Below are 21,221 nucleotides of genomic sequence, written 5' to 3'. Positions count from 1 at the left end.
GTGATCACACACACCCAAGAATGCAGGAAAATAGAGAATCAACACACCATGCATCATGATTGCAAATTTGAAAACACACACACACACACACACATATATATGTATATATATGTATGTAAATATATATACATATATATACATACACATATATATATACATATACATGTATATCCCCAAATCAAAAGAAAACCACCAAACAAATAAACAAACAACAACAGAAACTCTGCAAGAGTCTCATGACAGGGATAAACTCTCACATCTCAATAATCAGTCTGAAAGTGTATGGACTAAATGCACCACTGAAAAGATATGGAATGGCAAACTGGATTAAAAAAACATGACCCATCAATATGCTACCTCCAGAAGACACGTCTCACAAGAATGGATACTCACAGCCTCAAAGTTAGAAGATGAAAAACAAATTTTCTGGCAAATGGAACACAAAAGAAAGCAGGAGTTGCAATCTTAATATCAGACAAAACAATCTTTAAGCTATCAAAATTTTAAAAAGATACAGAAGGATACTACATAATGATAAAAGGTTCAATCCATAAACAAGAAACAGTCATCATAAATATATATGCACCCAACAGAGGGACCCCAATTTTTATAAAGCAGCTACTAAGTAAACTAAAAAAAGACATTGACTCTAACACTATAATAGCTGGGGACTTAAATACTCTACTAACAGCTGGGCTCGGTGGCTCAGCCTGTAATCCCATGCCTTGGGAGGCTGAGGTGAGTGGATTGCCTGAGCCTGAGGGTTCGAGACCTGCCTGGGCAACTTGGTGAGCCCTCATCTCTACAATAAATAAAAAAAAATTAGCTGGGTGTGGTAGAATGCACCTGTAGTTCCAGCTACTTGGAAGGCTGAGGCAGAAGGATCGCCGGAGCCCAGCAGGTAGAGGCTGCGGTGGCCAGGAGCAGCCACTGCGCTCTAGTCTGGGCGACAGAGTGAGACTCCAACTCAAAAAAAGAAAAAATACTAACAATTCTAGATAGATCATTGAGGCAAAAAATCTACAAGGAAGTCTGAAACTTCAACTTGGCACTTGACCAAATTGACTTTATGGATACCCACAGAATACTCCACCCAACAAGCACAGAATATACGTTCTACTCATCATCACATGGAAAGTACTCCAAGATCTACCACATCCTCAGCTAAAAATCAAGGGTGGGGCATGGGGGTCAGGCCATTTTTTGGTCAAAAACTGCTAACACTCAGCAAGGTGTGGGCAGGTGTGCTCATAAACCATCCATCATGAAATGAGCAATGTGCTGAAAGAATCTAAAAAAAAAAAAAAAATTCACTGAAGCTGACCACAGTCTCTCACAACAACGCTAGCTGGTATATGATGCTGATCAGTTCCTAGAACACTTACCTAGCAGGGGAAACCTGTACTACAAAGGGCCAACCCCCAAAAGATTATTCCAGTTTTTTGGGGTTTTTTTTTTTTTTTGGTCTTCTCCTCATGATGCATGATTTTTGCACTTTTAGGTCCATATCTGAAACAATTTCTATATGAAAACACCATTACTAAGAGTGTGTGTTGACAATTTTGTTCCTGAGGGCAACAGATGACTAAATTTGTATTTCTCTACACACAAAATTATTTGACTGAAAGTAATTACCAACTATACAGTTGAGTCCCGTAGGCATGAACTACTTTCCAACAGAGCATGTCAGTTCAGCAGATGCTGGACTGCAGAACAATGAGATCCCATCAATATAAGGCTGTGGTCACAGACTAAAAACATGTCTGTATCTCATATAAACAAAATTTGTTAAGTAAATTCAAATTTCAGCTGTCCAATATTGAAAGAGACTGTTTGAACAATAGTGAATTAACAAGGCATTCTGTAAGTAATGTTTATAACCTATAGCACCTGTTAATTTGACTTAAAGTGTGAGTTGTACTGCACTGAGTATTCAGTAAAAAGCAAGAATTATCAATATATTTTATTGTATTTAAGACAGCATTATCAGTGACATTAAGTGATAAAAGTTTTAATTAACTAGCCCAATATCTAATTAACATAGGAGAGACAAATGTACATAAGTGGTAAAATGCTATGAGGGAAGCGATTGTATCATGTGACAGAAAAGTTCTTTCCAACTCTAATATTCTATGATTGTATCTGTTATTTTGTAGAAAAAATAAAAATTTTATGAAAGAACATAAACACAACTTTTTTCTAAATGATATATATATAAATAATAAAAAGAATAATATTTACAAAAGGTTAATGATTTTTACAGTTACCTGTTGGACCATGATAATTTTTACTTATTTTTAACTTTTATACATTTAAAACTTAAAAAAAAAATTTTTGTGTGTGTTTCTTTTCTTTTCTTCTTTTTTTTTTTTTGAGACAGGGTCTTGTTATGTTTTTCAGGCTAGAGTGCACTGGCACGATTATGGTTCACTGTAGAGTCAACCTCCTGGGCTCAAGCAATCCTCCTGCCTCAGCCTCCAGAGTGGTGAGTACTAAAGGCATGTGCCACCATGTTAGGTTTTTTTTTTTTTAATATAGAGAGGAGGTCTCATTATGTGGTCCAGGCTGGTAAATATGTTTTTATAATTAGTATTATACAAAATTATATGCATTGAACAAACAACATAATACAATAGAAAGATTTTCAGAAAAAGATAAGAATTCCCTTTCGCCTATTTTCCAAGCAACTATGGCTTTGGGAAACCAAGTTATTGTTAATCAAGGTTGGGACATGACAGTAGAGAGCACTGAAGGTAGATAAGCATGCCGGAAATAACAGACAATCTATGGAGGCAGAGAGATGTGGAAATAAGTCTGCTGACCCTATGCAATATTTAATGAAGCATAAATTAAATCCATGAATATACTAATTAAAGATGAAATCTCACATTAATTTAAAAAACTAGCTACCTGTTCAATGACTGCGGAGTACATGGAAGACTGTCATGCAGTTAAGTAAAGGTCAATGCAAAAGAGATGATGAATTGGATTTGTTTGATACAAGCAGACAGCTTTTGTTGCTAGGATATTTGCATGACCTTGTTATTAAAGTTCTCCTCATCTAATTAATCCATGAACTCTTCCAATGAAGACACATTAACATCAGTATTTTCTGAAAAATAAATCTTGTGCATCATTTCCATGGCAACCAACCACTGTAGCTAGGCAGAGAGAAAACCTAATTCATTTTTTTCCAAAGTGCCACTGATTCATGTCTAATTAACACACGTGGGTGTATGTGTGCTGTGGGTGGCTGTGTGCACATATGTGTCAAGGAATGCATATATACATAGAAGCATGAGTGTAGAAATATCAGAGAATGGGGAAAAAATGTCCTTCTACAAACAGGAATCTTGGAAATTACATCTGGCTTTGTTTTTATAATTAAATCAGATTGGAACCATTAACATTTGATTTTGTCAGAGGAAAGAAACACTATTTGCTGTTTATATTTGTAAATTTCTAGTGCTTACTATGTCTGAAAAAATTATGTAGGAAACATGAGCTCGTGGATATTTTATGACCTCATGATTTTACTCTGATATTAGTTTCTATAATTTTTCTTATTAATGTCAGGCAGAAGTATAGTATTTGAAGTAAGAGGTTACTTATGCTTATACAAAATTAAATTAAACTTTTTGGAATTTTTATAAATGGAATGAATGGAAAAGGAATGCTCAATAATTGATGCAAAGACAATTTACAAAAATAGTCAATAATTTTTTTTTTCTTGGGTTGGAGTCTCACTCTGTCACCCACACTGGAGTGCAGTGGCCACTCCCGACCACCGCAGCCTCGACCTGCTGGGCTCTGGCAATCCTTCCGCCTCAGCCTTCCAAGTAGCCAGAATTAGAGGCATGTGCTACCACGCCCGGATGATTTTTAAAGTTATTGTAGAGATGAGATCTCACCAAGTTGCCCAGGTGGGTCTTGAACCTGCAGGCTCAGGCAATCCACTCACCTCAGCCTCCTAAGGTGCAGGAATACAGGCTAAGTCACCGAGCCCGGCAATAATTTTAATATATAAGATGATGGTGACATTATCATTACCAGCCTCCAAGTTAGCCCCCAGTGATCCCTTCCTCCTGGTATTCACACTAGTGTATTCTTCTTCCACACTGTACCAGAGTTGGTTGGTGTGATCCACAGAATACGGTAGAAGTGATGGTATGTCACTTCAGTGATGAGGTTATAAAAGACACGGAAGCTTCCATCTTGGAGAATTTGTTCTGGGGAAGCCAGCTTCCATGTCTTCAGCAGCCTTATGGACAGACCCAGATGCTAAGAAATTGAGCCCTCTAGCCAATAGCCATCTGAGTCAGCTTGAAAACAGATCCTCCACACCAGTCAAGCCATCAGATGACTGAAGTCCTGGTCAACATCTTGAGAGATCCTGAGCCACTATCACTCAGATAAGCTGTTTCTAGATACATGATCCTCAGAAACTATGTGAGATGATAAATGTCTTCTGTTTTAATTTGCTAAGATTTGGGGTAATTTGTTATACACAATTTGATAACTAATAAAGATTTTGGAACAAAGATAACACTCCAAATTTTAAGAAAGGTTTACTCACAGATTGCAAGTAAAAGTCGGTTGTGGAATCAAGCAGTAGGTAAGTTAAGCCTTTGAGGAGTGGGTTAAAAAATATAGCATAAATTGCCTTGTACAGATTGCAAGTAGAACTCCTGAACTTTGAGGCGGTCGCTGGTGAGGGCTTAACAAAGAGTAAGCAGCAAACTATTGGAAACTGGAAGAGGAAGACTTTCTTTATGTAGTGACAGAAAGTTGCTTGCTGTGACATGGAAAGTTTAAAAAATGTGCTTAACAAAACTGGGTGATCTAACAAAAGAGATTTCCAAATAAAATGTTGAAGGTAACTTCTAACTTATTCCTGCTGTTTTTAGTAAGTTGAGGGAGAAAAGATATGAACTAAAGGAAGAACTGTTAAAGACTAATGAGCTGAGACTTGATCATTTTGAAAAATCTCAGCCTCTCCAGATGGCAGATAATGCTAAAATTAAGAAATGGCTTCCAAGCAAACACCGAATCTAGGAAACTGTTGAGAAAAACATGGTCTAAATATGAAGCCAATGGTATAGTTCTACGGCCATTTGTTAAGACTTCAGGATGATCTAAAACAATGCCAAAGAATATTGTTTCATTAGACAATAGACTTTCTAAAGACTTTGAAACTGTTATCTCTCTATCTATCGATCTATCAAAAGAGGGAGAAGGAGAAAATTTATAAGAAACTTAAGGTTGTTGCAATTCAAGAGAAGTACAAATAGAGATAGAATTATCTTAGATTTGTGGATGTGTATTTTGTCCATTCTAATAGACTCTAATAAGATTTACAGTAGACCCACAAAGTTTTTGAAAGAATTATATCAGCAAAAACACTTCCACAGGCAGCACAAAATGAAAAGTGGCTGCTGGACCCTCAACACTTTATTGGCAGGAATCAGGCTGAGGAAGTTACTTGACTGTGCCACTTTCTGGAAAAAAGAAAGATGACTCAGAGGATAGAATTACTAAGCTCAGAGGAAGGAGCCAAGAGCCATGGGCAAGAGTAGGACTGAGTTCTAATCAAGGGGCTTCCAACTCTTTTCCAAGTTTAATTTCAGAACTGTTATGGACCAGTACCTCCCATTTCCTCCATTTGAAAAGACACATCCACAGCAGGAATCCTATGCCTATTTCACCACTGTCTGTTGGTATGGTTAGTGCAGGTAACTTGTCTCTTTAGTCCACAGGTATTATCACTTTGGCCACAGTACATCTATAAGGGATTAGGAGGAGGTAATGCTGACTATAGAAAGACTAGTTTGGAAGCAGTTGCAGAATTTAAGTAAGAAATTATAAGAATCTGAACTAAAGCAGCCACTATGAGGTTAGGGGGGAGAAAGGATTTAAGTACTATTAGGAAGTCAGAATGTAAAAGACTTGGAGTAGAGTAAACCTCATATTTTTGACTGAGATATATCAGTCAATAGTGGTGCCATCTAACTAAAATAAAAATAAATGAATAAGTTCATATTTAAATAATACCACAAATGTAAAGACTGAAGCACTGTTTTGTACATAGAAGATGTAAAAAAAAAATAGTTATTATTGTTATCCTATTTAGTCTGTGTCTTAAGTAACTATCTTTCCACAAATCTGATTTAATTTTGTCATTGATAACTTTGTGAGACATCAAATAAAATGAGAGTCTTGTGAGGGTGGTCATAATGGTTACTTTTGAATACAAGGACATTCCACTAAATAGAGCTATCTAGAGCTATATGAAGGCTTATATGGGAAGAGTTTACACATCTTCAAAAGAATGGTGCAGGCAGATTTTAGGGGAGATGCTCTGATTCCCACATGGTATAATCTCCTTCTCTTGACTGCAGGCAGGACTTTTGACTTGCTTATAACCAACAGAATATGGCATAGGTAATGGGATGTCACTACCATAATTAGGTTCACTTCTGTAACCATGGTGATGGGATGTCATTCCTGTGGTTATGTCACATTATAATGACTCCGTATTACCAGATTGGAATTTTAGATCGTTTTTCGCCCTTGTTGGTTTTGAAGAAGTAAGCTGCACTGCTGTGAGTTAGCCTATGGAGAGGGCCATGTGGAAGTGAACTGTGGACAAGTTCTAGAACTAAGACCAGCCTCCAGCCCATAGCTAGTAAGAAAAGAACAGCCATAGTTCTATAACTGCAAAGAGATGGATTCTGTCAAAAACCTGAGAGACTTTGTAAGTGGATCTTTCCCCAGTCAAGCATGTGAGGAGACTACAGTCCATACAGACCCCCCGATTCCAGTTCGGTAAGACCCTAACTTGTGCCTGGATTTTCTCTACAGAAGTTTTGAGATAATAAATATGTATTGTTTGACACCTCTAAGCTTGTTGTGATCTGTTACACAGCAATAAAAAAAAAATTAATGCAGGAACCATAGACAGAAACTATAAAAAAGCATATTTTGGTCAAATATAAGGACATTCCACTAAATAGAGCTATCTAAAAATGAAATATAGTTCATCAGAGAGTAATGAATTCCTCATTGCTTAAAGTGTTTAAGTAGTTAAAGTGTTGTTAGTGCATCAGCTAGATGGCAATAGATTAGATTAGTTATCCTCATAGAATTCCTTCCAAATTATTTTCTATTTTTAATTTTTTAAGATTTTATTCTTAATTGCCAGATAAGCATTGTATATATTATATATTAATGGAGTACAATGATGCCTTGATAAATGTTTATACTGTGGAAAGATCAAATCAAACTAATTCACAAATTCACCACCTCACATACTTTCAGTGATGAAAATATTCGGAACCTACTTTTTAACTAATTTTGAAATATATGATGCTTTATTATTTATTATAGTCACCATTTTTTGCAATAGATCGCTAGAGTTTATTCTTTCCATCTAACTGAAATCTTGCATCCTTTGATCAACAGCTTCTCTTTTTCCATTCATCCTCCTCCTCCACCTTCTGGTAACTATCATTCTAATCTCTACTTCTATGAGTTCAACACTTTTAGATTCCACACATATGATACGATTTTAAGCACTCATCATCACCCATAATATGGGACAGCATATTAGTAGATATGCACAAACAGCCTTGTTTACAAAACCAAATTTGCTGTCACAATTTCATAGTCTCAACCAGCAGAACATTATTCAACTGATTATTTGCTTTTAAAGTCAAAAAAAGACACAAAGATAAACACTTTCTTTACATACTTTTAAAGCATAACATAGTAATATTTTTCATTAAAAAAGCAATTGTGTATACATGGCTCCATACTTTCAATAATTCTAAGAACTCTTTCAAAAACACTGTACCTATGTAGTCTGGTTCTGGTGCCACATGAAAACAGGTCATTTAAAAATCATCAAATATAAGGGTAAGTCTGATACTCGGAGGAAATAGCTGTGAATCTTTTTTTAGTAAAAAACTGGAACCCAGATTGTACAAGGAACTTTTAAAATGTAATAATAAGGCAATCCAGTTAAAAAGTGGGCAACATGTTTGAATAGACCTATTATCAAAGAATATGTTCAAACAGCTAATAGCACATGAAAATATACTTAACATCATAGTCATTTAAGACAAAGTATATTAAAACCACAATTAGATCTTACTTCAAACCCACTAGAATAGCTATCAAAAAGACACAATAACGAAGGTTTCTGAGGATACAGAAAAACACATTCTCATATGTTGCCAGTGGGAATATAACATGGTACAGTCATTTTGGAAACATCTGGCAGTTTCTTAAAAAAACAAAATCAACCCAAATTTGCCATACAAGCCAGAAATCCCACTCCTAGGTATAGCACCAACAGAAATGAAAACCTATGCTTACACTAAAATTTGTAAGCGAACGTTTATTGTAGCATTGTTCATAATAGATGAAAAGCGAAAATAGCTCAAATATTAATCAACTGATCAATGGCTAAAGAAAGTGGTCTTGGAACTTTCACCCCTTAGGGCAAGCTTCATGACTACAGGTGTCCACATTTCCATCAAGGAGTAGGAAGGAGTCGACTAGTTCTTGTTTCTGGGGAGGGTGTTTTCAAGCAAATTCACCATGTACATAAAATAACAAGGGCAGAATAAGAGTGCTTAAGAAGAACAGACTTTTTAATTCCTAAGTTCTTTAGAAGTACCCATTCTAAAACAAGGATCCACTGGTATAAAATATCCTTATATATTAAAGCAAATATTTTAACATCTCTGCAACATAATCTGTTGATTATGTTTCTGCACTTAAACATTTAAAATAGTTTCTAATTCAGACACCTCATTAAGTCAGGTATGTCACCTCATTAAGTCAGGTATGTCTTCCCACTTCCACCCTAGCTTGTTTAAATGAGAGCCATTCATAAGTAGATTTCTGGAATTATTACTCTAATTATACTTTGACCAAGACCATGAATACACATTTCCTACATATATAGATTTGAAGGAACAGAGGCAATCAATGTAGCTAAAAATGCATATTTAATTTTTGATGACCAATGATACATTTTTTTCTAACATTGCAATTCTGTACCTGGAATGTGATGGACCTCTTTCCTGGGAAGTTTGGGAGGACAGACTTCCATCAAAGGAGTTTCCTCGGTGGCAGCCTGAAATGGTGGCCTTAGGTGAGATGGAGTCTGACTGGAATGTTTCACAGACCACCTGGAGTCCCTTTTAAAGGTGAACATAGCAGATTAGTTTATTTGTTTTCCTTTAGGTATATTCTCTAGAATTAGCTGCCATATGACACACATGGTTACATATATGTATATACATATATTTGGAGTTTTTTTCCAGTGTAACTGATTATAATGTCTTAGGTAAGTGATTTGTGCCGTCATCTAAGAAAGAATGGAAACAGACTTGTAAAGATCCTCTGTGTCATTTCAAGCACTAGGCTAATTACTTCTATATATTTTATTTCATTTTGTCTTTGATTCTTTTATTTTCCTCACCATGTCCAGTATCTACAGGAGAGTTATAAATCAACAATTCATCATACTGAGGTGAACTGAGTAGGGGTATAAGGCTAAAAAAAAAAAGCACCAGGTTAGTAGGAGCTAATAAGTTTAAAACCAGAACACGAGAATTGAAATGCAAGGTTCAAGCTTTTTTTCCTCTTTCATCAGGGGAGGGGTACAGGATACTTTTCCAACCACACATGATGACCTTTACTGTGATTTATAAGTATATATTCAGCAATTCTCTTACCTTGTAGCTTATCTTAATTACACTTAGTTAACAAATGTAATCTGCCCAGGTAATGTGAGATATTTTTCCACAGGTTTTATAGATGCAATTCTTTACTGAAGTATAAAGATCCACAAAAATCTATCTAGAAGTTTATCCCTTACAATTTCAAGTTTTATTTACAAAATACAGCATTATTCTACCATGATGCATAGAGAGACAAATACAGCTAGAAATGTTATGGAATAAGTCTTCTGAACATGATCAAATACATAATTTGTTAGCATGAGCATATTCTGTGTGTCTCAGGTGATTCGAGATATTTTTAAAAATTAGATTAATCTGAACCTTAGCTGGGCACGATGGCTCATGCCTGTAATCCCAACACTTTGGGAGGCGGAGGCGAGAGGACTTCCTGAGCCCAGGGGCTTGAGACCAGCCTGGGCAACTTAGCGAGACCCGATCTCCACAATAAAGCAAAAATCCAACCGGGCATGGTGGCACGTGCCTGTAGTTCCAGCTGCTAGGAAGGCTGAGGCAGAAGTATCACCTGAGCCCAGCAAGTTGAGGTTGCAGTGGCTGTGAGCATGCCACTGTATTTCAGCCTGGGCAAGAGAGTGAGACCCTGATTCGAAATAAAAAAACAACCAAAAAAAGAATCTGAACCTTAAACTCAAGTGCTTACAGTTAAGTTTTAAGACAGGTAAGCAAATGTCAGAGCAGCACGTCTAATAGTAATATAATGCAGGCCACAGACAGCTGCGTATCTGGTTTTGACTATTTTAGAGACCACATTAAAAATAGTAAAAAGAAACAGGTAAATTATTTTTAATAATATATTCTGCTTAACCAAAATTTATTATTTCAACATAGAATCGATGCAAAAATTATTAAGATGTTTACAATTTTTTTTCAAAATAGTAATGAGGATTTTATTCAAATCTATTGCAATAAGGGTCAAGACTTTTTCAGTAGGGAAGAGAGCTACATTCTTTTTTATACTACATTTTCAAAATCCAGTATACAGTCTACACTCAATTCAGAATAGCCATCTTTCAAGTGTTCAATAGTAACATGGGCCTGGTGGCTACTGCATTCGACAGTGTGGGTTTAAGCTAATTAGACAAGAGTTCGTGGGGAAATTAAGATCTTAATTGTTCCTTAAAAGGATGAGATTTAGACATGGAGTAAGGAGGAAAGCAGGCATTCCCGCTAGAGGGAACAGTCTGAGCAAAGATTCAGATGCTAAAATGAGCATGCACTGTAAGTTGGACGCAATGCTTAATTGACTTAAGGGGTAATCAGAGAGAGGGTCATTAGGAAGGATGGTGCCAGTTGGTAGGCGGCATGGACAACTAGGAAGAGCAATCTGGTCTTGAGGTGCTGGTCCACAGGATCTGCTCTAAAGCTCCCAAGGAGAAAGGGACAGGATAAAAGGACGTCACCTCGCACATAACAGCTTATGTGGAATGATAAGCTAACCAATAAATTATACATCGGGAAGATTAGTCAGGGATGATGAAGTGGAATTATATGAAGCAGTCTGGGGGTAGAAAATCCAAGGTTCTGGATTTAGAGGATAGTAGTGGGCAGAGAGAATAAAGAGCACATCTGAGTAACTTAACAAAAAGAAAACAATATGACTCAGGAAGAAATCAATTAGAGAAGATTAAGTAAAACCAATACAAGATTTGTGATTTCATTGTTTCCAAGATGTCATCGTTTATAAGACACATCACTATTTTATGTATTATTAAGAACAAAAGGACCCTGTTAATTAAACTAGGGTACTTCACGTATAAGTGAGGAATTTTTTTATTGTATATTTGTTGAAAGACCTATTTCAGACTTATCGAGGCATACCTTTTGATTTTATTTCCATCCTATATATATGTAAAAAGTAAGTATAAATGGAATAAATTGGTGTAGGTGTTCTTAAGACTTCTTCACATTTAACATTTTCATCTCAGAGTTGTTAATACTTGAGTTTTCCTCAAGAGTAACATCCTTTGTATCAACACTGTTATTTTTTTTAAGTGCTACTTTTTTTTTTTGAGTCAGAGTCTCACTCTGTCGCCTAGACTGGAGTACAGTGGCCGCTCCCGGCCACCTCAGCCTCGACCTGCTGGGCTCCAGCGATCCTTCCACCTCAGCCTTCCAAGTAGCTGGAACCACAGGCGCGCGCTACCACACCAGGCTAATTTTTGATTTATTGTAGAGATGAGGTCTCACCAAGTTGCCCAGGCGGGTCTCAAACCCTCAGGTGCAGGCAATTCACTCACCTCAGCCTCCCAAAGCACAGCATTACAGGCTGAGCGACCGAGCCCAGCTAAGTGCTACTTCTTAAAAGAGCATCCCACCATTCCCTCTGACATATACTTCCAAGCCACTATGCCTGATGCTGCGTAATTTGGGGCTAGAGACGACCAAATTCAGGCTGCACAAGAACAACAACAAATCAAGACTGTTACCCACAGGGAGACTGCAAAAGGTCAAAGGTTGCCAAGTACACTCGATTTCAAAGATGTTAAATGTGAAAAAGTATACACCTTCAACACATAAATCACAGTCTGTACTTAGTCATTACTCAGTAAGTGGTCGATATATTAGGACTCCAAAACTTACAGGTTGGAGGGTTAAAGGGGTGATGATATTCCTGGCCGCGGTGCATCAGTTGGAAAGGGGACACAATTTTGATGGAAGACAGCAAGTTTCATTTTACACATATTGAAATGAAAGTGAAGGCAGGTCATCTAATGATATGTTCAGAGAATGGCAGTCTTCACTTCCAAATAGCTTTCTTTCCTTTTTTTTTTTTTGAGTTGGAGTCTCACTCTGTGGCTCAGACTGGAGTGCAGTGGCCGCTCCCGGCCACCACAGCCTCGACCCGCTGGGCTCCGGCAATCCCTCCGCCTCAGCCTTCCAAGTAGCCGGAACTACAGGCGTGCGCTACCACGCCCGGCTGATTTTTTGATTTATTGTAGAGATGAGGTCTCACTGCCCAGGCGGGTCTCAAACCCGTGGGCTCAGGCAATTCGCTCACCTCGGCCTCCCAAAGTGCTGGGATTACAGGCTGAGCCACCGAGCCCAGCTCCAAGTAGCTTTCAACTACCTTGGCCTTTCCTTTCTTTTCTGAACCCCTGTGATAAATTTGCATTGAATTATCCTCTGCTTTATTTTGTATCTTCTGTTGTATGTAAGTTAGTCTTGACTCCTCATGAAACATAGATTCCTTAAGGGATAGTGCTGTATTTATCTTACACCTCCTTCCTCTTCCCCCGCCACTTCTCCCCTGCAGCACTATCTTACCTACATTAGTTACCTAACAAACATTTGGGGATTCAATAATTGACAGAGAACAAGATGATACTTTATGTAATCTGGGAGGAGTAATGATAACGTACAGTTATTGAGTGTTATGTGCTAGTCATTAAGATAAAGCGCCACTCATTACACACTAACCATCGAGATAAAACACTAGTCGTATATTGTCTTGTGTCAGCACTTCCGCACTTTTAGGAGATGCATAAAACTAAATTTCATACGAGACTGAGAGAAAACCAAAGGCCGTTAAAAGTTGCATAATCAGGGAGGAAGCTTGGCTTTGAGCCTGGGAGTATGTTCTAGAACTTAGGCCTTTCCCTTCACACTACAGTACGTCCAAAGAATTACTGCTCCCCGCTCCCCTTCTTCTCATGATTACAGTAAACTAACCTCTAGGTGACTTGTGTCTTGATTTGGTGATTCACAGGTCCGACTTTGATTGTTGATAGGAGAACTTCTCTTGGCTGAAAAGACGGGAGAAATTTCATCACATGTTATAAGATTGTAAGTTCCTTTAATTTCCTAAGTTCATTTCTTTTTCAAATTTTGAAACACATTTAATGGATCATTATCACCTTAAATGAAGACGCTTAATACATGTTGTAAGAGGAATCAAATAACCAGTTCAAAAATCTTATTCCTTTTTTATCAATGTAGATATCCATCTCAACTCAATCCAAGTAGGATAAGGTGTTAAAAAGTTAGCAATACTAAAAATAGTGATAATAGTTAGCATCTCAGCACCTAATATATGCCAAGTCCAGTTCTAAGCATTTTACATATACAGTCATGTGGTGCTTAAGGATGGGGGTATGTTCTGAGAAATGCATCATTAGGCACTTTGGTGGTTGTACGAACATCATAGAGTGTACTGACACAAACCTGCAACATACCTAGGCTGTATCGTCTAGCCCAGTGGTCCCTAACCTTTTTGTATTAGGGACCAGTTTCGTGGAAGACAATTTTCCCATGGACCAGGGTGGAGGACAGTTTCGGGATAACTCAAGCACATAACATTTATTGTGGACTTTATTTCTTTTATTATCATACTGTAATATGAAATGAAATACTTATACAACTCACGATAAAAAAGAGGTTCAGAAAAAAGTGGTCAATAAAATAACAGACAGGCCACATACAGACTAAAATAAGTGTCTGACTTAAAGCCTGCTACCAAATGCAGCTGTAAAACTGAAGTACATCAACTCACTTGCCAATCACGGATAGGGTTTTGATATGAGTCTGCAAGCAGTTGAATTATTAAGGTCTCTGTGCAGTCAAACCTCACTGCTCATGTTAAGCTGTATTTGCAGCAGTTCCCAGTACAAGCATCACCTCCTCAGCTCGGTTTCAGATCTCAGGCATTCAGTTATCATAAGGAGCATGCAACCTAAATTCCTCGCGTGCGCAGTTCGCAGTAGGATTTGTGCTCCTACGAGAATCTCATGCTACCACTCTCTGACAGGAGGCAGAGCTCAGGCAGTAATGTGAGCGATGGGGAATGGCTGTAAATACAGATGAAGTTTCACTCCCTCACCCACCGCTCACCTCCCACTGTGCAGCCCCGTTCCTAACAGGCCACGGACTGGTGCGCACCAGTCTATGGCCCAGGGATTGGGGACCCCTGCTCTAACCTATTGCACCTAGGCCGCAAACCTGCACAGCATGTGATTGTACTGAATACTGTAGGCAAAGGTAACACAATGGTAAGTATTGATGTATAGAAACATAGAAGACGTATAGTAAGAATATGGTATAAAAGATTTAAAAATGGCACACCTATATAGGGCACTTACCATGAATCAAGCTTGCAGGAATGGAAGGTGTTATGGATGATTTAGTGAGTGAGAGTGTATGACTATGAAGACAGATGACATTACAATACACTACTGGAGACTTTATAAACACTGTACACTTAGATGTCATTACATTTATTTTGAAAAGTTTTCTTCCTTCTATAATAAATCAGTCTGAGCTACTGTAACTTTTTTACTTTATAAACCTTTTAACTCTTCTGTAGCATCGTTTAGTTTAAAACACAAACACACTTTACAGAATTCGCTGTATGAAATATTTACTTTCTTTGTATTCTTAGTCTATAAGCTTTTTTATTCTTTGATGTTTTTTACTTTTTAAACTTTCTTGTTAAAGACTCAGACACAAACACACATTAGCCTAGGCCTACACAGGGTCAGGATCATCAATATCCCTGTCTTCCACCTCCACATCTTGAACCACTGGGAGGTCTTCAGGGGCAATAACATGCATGGAGCTGTCAGCTCCTAAGATAACAATACCTTCTTCTGGAATACCTCCTGAAGGACCTGTCTGGGACTGCTTTATAGTCAACTTTTTTATAAGCAGAAAGAGCACACGGTAAGATAAAACACCAAATACATACACCTGTTAGTCATTAATACCAAGTATTGGCCATTGCTTTGGTAAACTCTGGTGTGGCATGTGGCTCTTTGAGCCATGGCCAAGCCATGTTTCCTAGCTTTAGCCCCCTCCTCTATCTTGGGGAGGCGAATCTCCTCTCCTTCTCTCTCCCTCTCTCCAATTTACTTTCTAAATAAACAATATTTTCCAAGCTGGAAAAAAAATATCAAGCATTAAGGACTACACATAATTGTATGTGCTAGTACTCTCATACAACTGGCAGCACTGTAGGCTTGTTTATAACAGCATCACTACAAACACATGAGTGGCACATTGCTGTGATGTCACGACAGTTACAGCATCACTAGGTGACAAGAAATTTTTCAGCTACATTACAATATTATGGAGCCACTGTCATATAGACGGGCAGTCGTTGACCAAAATATCATTGTGCGCAAATGACTATGTTAACTCATTTAGCCCTGACGATAACTCTATAATACTGCTATATTATTATATGCATTTTACAGAGGAAGAAACTAAGGCCCAGGGAGTTTAACCTGCCCAAGGTCACTCGATCCTTACACAAAGGTTCAAGCCTGTAATCCTAGCACTGATGGAAGCCGAGGAGAGAGAATTGCGTGAGCCCGAGGGTTTGAGACCAGCCTGGGCAACATGGCGAGAACTCGTCTCTACAATAAAGTAAAATAAAATAAAAAATTAGCCGGATGTAGGATCGTGTGCCTGTAGTTCTGGCTACTAGGAAGGCTGAGGCGGATGGATCACCTGAGCCCAGAGGGTTGATGCTGGGGTGGCCATGTGTGTGCCCCTGCACTCCAGCCTGGGTGATGGAGTGAGACCCCAATTTAAAAAAAAAAAAGATTTTAGCCTGGACTGTCTGACTTCAGAGTCTGTGCTTTAACCATCACATGAAGCTGTCCCAGATGTAAAATTCCAGTGAGTTACATCTTTATCTGAGGCTCAGGAACAGTGGGAAACTAAGACAGCAAAGTCTGATTTAAATGATGAGTAAACTGGTGTTGAGAAGGAAGGTGATTTACCAAGGTCACCATGTGCCATTGCTTTTTCTTCTGGCCATGCTGTCTAAGCTGAGTCTAATTTTCCTTTAGATGCTGGGCACCACTTCAAGGCCACAGGCATCAGACAGAAGGGAAAGAAATCCACTGTGAAATCACCCAGAAACAGAAGGAGGGTGAGTAAACAACTTAAGTCCTTCCTTGGAGGGACACCGTTTCTTAGTAGTTTTTGTATATGTGTTATGTTTTTATATATGTGTTAAATGATAGCTTATATATTAATCAAAAAGAGAGAGACAGCTCTAAATTTGAAGTAACTTTTCCCATTCACAGCAGAAGGAGATAGAAAGACTAAAACATCAAAAATTAAATTTCTTTAATCAATGGTTTTTTCAAGAGTTATTCTGTTATACTTTAGCATATTTTATTTTCTTCTGTTTGTCTTTTTTTTCAGTTTTTTAAAAATAGTGTCATATGTGTCCTGTCTTTACTCTCAGATTGTTTTAATCCTAAGTAATTAACCTCACTCCACACACAGAATCTGAAGCAGATTTCTGGCTATGATACTTATTCTTTTGATATTGGAATCTATGACAAACTATTATTCTTGAATTTATAATATATCAAGATTAATGCTTTGTATGCATGTAAATTGTGCAGTTAGGCTGCTTTTTCTATATGAAAACTATTTCATCCCCCTTTTGAAAGACTATATTTGTCACTATAAGTATCTTATCAAATAGATGAATAATACCGCACTCTTTTGTTTACACAATTCCTTAACATCTTATGTACCTTGCAAGGCTGTGTTAAGTTATAGGGGGATAAAAGTACGCAAGAATTGCTTATAATTTCCTTCCCTTTATAAAGTCCTTTTACATGCATAATCCTCCATTATCTACATAGAAATCTCAAGAATTAAGTAAACTATTCTGTTTATGTGTGTATATATTTAGGATACATATATGAATATATGCTTCAGTAGATTCTTTATGTAATTTAATTCATTTAAGACTTTATTATTGATGTTCAAAACAGAATTGAAAATAGTAGGGTGGAATTTATTGAGCATTTACTAGAAACAGGCACTTGATGTGAACTCCCACTTCTTTCTTAGTATGGGGTGGCATTATCACATCTATTTGACATAAACAGAATCGCTCAGGGAAGTCAGGCTACATACACAGTAAGAGAGAGATTGGGAGTGAAGCACGAACCTCTATCCACCTTTCAACCTATCATGTTGTGCTAGTTTCTACAATTCAAAAATAGGACAATCTCATTAGACAATTCCTGAAGTGAAATGCTTCGATAGCAACTAAACCCCAAGATGATTTTGTTAAGGAGCCTCTGCTTCACCAATGATGGTTATGGTGACGATGATGACATAATAATAATAATAATGATAATAATAATAATAATAGCAGGTACTGCTTACTATGTGCCAGGCATACTTCAAAGCAGTTTTTCATACATGAACTCCTTTATTCCTCAGAACAGTCCTATAAGTCCTATCCACGTGATATTTTAGTTCCCATTATACAGATGAAGAAACTGAGGCACAGAAAGGTTAAATGACTTACCCAACATCCTTAATAGAAATGTACGTGCCCCTGGTTTGGAATAGTTTCTCCTCATGTGAATAAGCCTTTCACTGGGACACCTAGACAACTCCGTGGGGAGATTTGCTTCTTTTTGGCTTCTTAAGAGCAAATCATCCCATCACCCTAACTACTATGTGTGAGGGAATCTGGTAATAATGTCCCACTGGGTGTCCAAGTCACGAACCTGTAATGATGTTCCGGATGGGCTTTACCAGAGCTGTGAAGCCAGAGACTTCAGGCTGTCTGTGCTCCCACATGGGTTGCCATATCACGAGCCCACTGGCCAGACGAAAGGTGAGGTCAGATTCCTGGGGAAAGAGAAGATGTATGTCCAGTAACTGACAGGTAAGAACCGGTCAAAGGAGCCAGTCAAGGTAAGGATTCACATCATTCACGAGGTTATTTTCAGAGGAGGTTGATCTCCCAAAGCTTTTTTCATCACTCAGGCGAGTGAATCTAGAGTAAACTAATGACACTAAGTTAACACTGAAATTACTAGGAAAGTCACAGTTGCCTGTTTTATACAAGATCAGTAACTAACAAAAACAGTTTTGGGTAAAGCATGGAACACACAAAATACTGTCCTGTGTTTTCAGTGATTAGGGCCTGCTTATTTGAAGAATCTTGACTGATCTCTTTGCTTGTGGTTATCATGATCATCCCTCTTCCTTATTTAACTGCCCTTATTTCTCCCTCATAAGACAGTATCCTCAGATGCTGGTTATCTGGACTTTCTACTCTCCGGCCTATCTTCTCATATACCCTACCCAGACCTCCTGTATGTCATGAAATCAGGTACACATATTTTGATCCTTCATAGTGTGTTGTTTTATAATGTTTTCTTAACAATCTTTCATTTTTTTGAGCGCAAGGATATATCAAGCATCCTCATTCCCCTTTAGCTTCAGTATCTTCACAGTGCTTAACATACCATGAGAAACTGGGTGCACATTAGATACTCCGTAAACACTTGTGGAACCAGGCTGACTTTACGGTTCATGCTCACTCCGTCTATCTTCACTGGAAGGTTTCTTCCAGGAGCACATTCTCTGCTTCCATCTTTACATTGTTTTAAGAGGCTGAGGTACTTAAAATGCAATCTCATATTGCTTAAGTACAAATATGTGACATCCTGAGAGTACATCTTCAACACCACAGTCTCTTGAATGATTTAAAGATGGAAACAGAGAATATTATCACAGAGAAATGAGACTCAGGAATTCACTTAAGACACTGATTTGCAACCCTGGCTTGCATAAATTACTTCAGGAACTTTTAAAAGTAGGAGACCCGGGTATCACTCACCTCCCTTACCCAGACCCATTAAATTAGAATCTTGTGAGGTTTTCTAAAGTTCTCCCTGGTGACTCTCACACATAGCCAAAGCTAAAAGCCACTGAGATAAAAGGAAAAAGACTGGAAATAAATTGGAAATCGCCCCACTTCTTGACGTTCCCTATAACCCAGCAATCCCCTTACTGGGAATATACTCAGTGATACTTGCACGTTTATTGCAGCATTATTCACAATAGCAAAAACATGGAACCAACCGTGCTGCCCATCGAAACTGGACTGGAAGAAAAATGTGGTACATATACACAATGAAATATTACACAGCCATAAAGAAGGACAAGCATATGGACTTTGCAGGAATTTGGATGGATTTAGAGTCAATAATACTCTGTGATCTGTCACAGAAACAAAGGACTGAGTACCTCATGTTCTCACTCATAAGCAGAGCCTGAACATGTACCATGATACTCTAAGAAAGGGATTGGCAGTAGCAGGATACTGCTGGGGTAGGAGGGGGAGGGAACACAACATCATTAAGGGTACCTGATCTCAAACCAAGCAAAGTGGGGACCAAAGGGAGGCCCAAACTTTATCTATACAATGTCCACTTATGCACCTAATCCTGAATTGTACCCCACATCTTTAAAATAAAATATATAAAAAAATAAAGAAACTTGGAAAATGAAAAGTGAATCTGTATTATTCTGAATGAATGTAGCTGAATGTCAAGGAATCTTCATCTGAAAAAGCTGCTGAAATCCCTGGTATAGAGAGGGCTTTTATGTGAACCTATAGGCAAGACTGGGCTGCCACACTACTTAGCAGCAGGGCCACAGCAGGTGGTCTACAATCGGAATGCATCTAGGATTTTCTGTGGGAGTATGAGGAAAGCACACATCGCATTGGGTCAAATTCACTCAACATTTAGTCTACAAATATTTATAGAGCACCTGCTATTTCCCTGGTACTATACAAGATTCTTGAAGATGACAGTGAACAAAGCACCTGAAAATCCCTGCTCATGGTGCAAAAGTCAAGAAGTAAAGCAAGGAAAGGGATGTGTCAGGCAAGGTGTTGAAGTTTTAGACCATGGTCTGGTTTGGCGGTCATACAGACAGGTGATGCCCAGTGTTGGAGGTGAGGCCTGGGGGAAGGTGATTAGATCATGGGGGTGGGTCCCTTGTGGATGGCTTGGTGCGGTTCTCACAATAAGGAGTGGGTTCTCACTCTTTTAGTTCACGCGAGAGTTGGTTGTTTAAAAGAGCCTCGTGCCTCCCTCTCTTTCTCTTGCTTCTACTGTTGCTGTGTAATTCCTGCTCCCCCTTCTCCTTCCACCACAACCAAAAGCTTCCTAAGGCCTCATCAGAAGTAGATACCATTGCTGGAGACCAGCTCCAGCCGGGTTCAGGGTACTCCAAAAGTGGAGATGGCATCGGCGATGGGGAGGAAGAAGAAAGAGAGAGAGAGAGAGAGAGAGAGAGAGAGAAAGAGACTGGACTCCAGTCTAGTGCAGAAGCGATGTGTGTTATTGGGAATTACAATGGGTCTTTTATACACAAAGTCAGATGTGGGAGGGGCATCCCCCACCCACCAGAAACCTTAATCCATGAAAACTTAATCAATGTTTGCCTTTAAACCCTTTTCATATGATAATCTTAAAATCCCATAACAAAGGATAACCTAATCCGTGACTGATATATTCTATAAACCTTTTTCATCCTAAGATGATTGATTTATGCCAAGTTAAACAATTCTATAGAAGCTTAAGTATTTACTTTACAAACGAAAGTGGCCCATCCCAGAATGTTTGGAATGTGGCCCAGTGCAAAGTTCACAGTGGGTTACCTGCAAGTAACCCA

General features: G+C 38.2%; 1 protein-coding gene across 1 annotated transcript in view; it reads right to left on the bottom strand.

Moving 5' to 3' along the window:
• Nucleotides 1-21,221, bottom strand: part of LOC103250029 (protein unc-80 homolog) — a 58,272-nt gene that overhangs the window by 24,444 nt on the left and 12,607 nt on the right. Inside the window, exons 5-7 of the mRNA XM_021707818.1 lie at nt 18,254-18,377; nt 13,440-13,513; nt 9,067-9,206 (exon numbers count right to left, since the gene is read on the bottom strand). Of these exons, the coding sequence (XP_021563493.1) occupies nt 9,067-9,206; nt 13,440-13,513; nt 18,254-18,377 (338 nt within the window). The remainder of the gene's footprint in view (nt 1-9,066; nt 9,207-13,439; nt 13,514-18,253; nt 18,378-21,221) is intronic.

This window comes from Carlito syrichta, unplaced genomic scaffold, assembly GCF_000164805.1.
Source record: "Carlito syrichta isolate Samal-C Ts95f unplaced genomic scaffold, Tarsius_syrichta-2.0.1 Scaffold126439, whole genome shotgun sequence".
In the NCBI taxonomy this organism is placed as follows: domain Eukaryota; kingdom Metazoa; phylum Chordata; class Mammalia; order Primates; family Tarsiidae; genus Carlito; species Carlito syrichta.
Note: the sequence above shows the minus strand (reverse complement) of the source record. Positions and strands in the feature narration are given on the sequence as shown.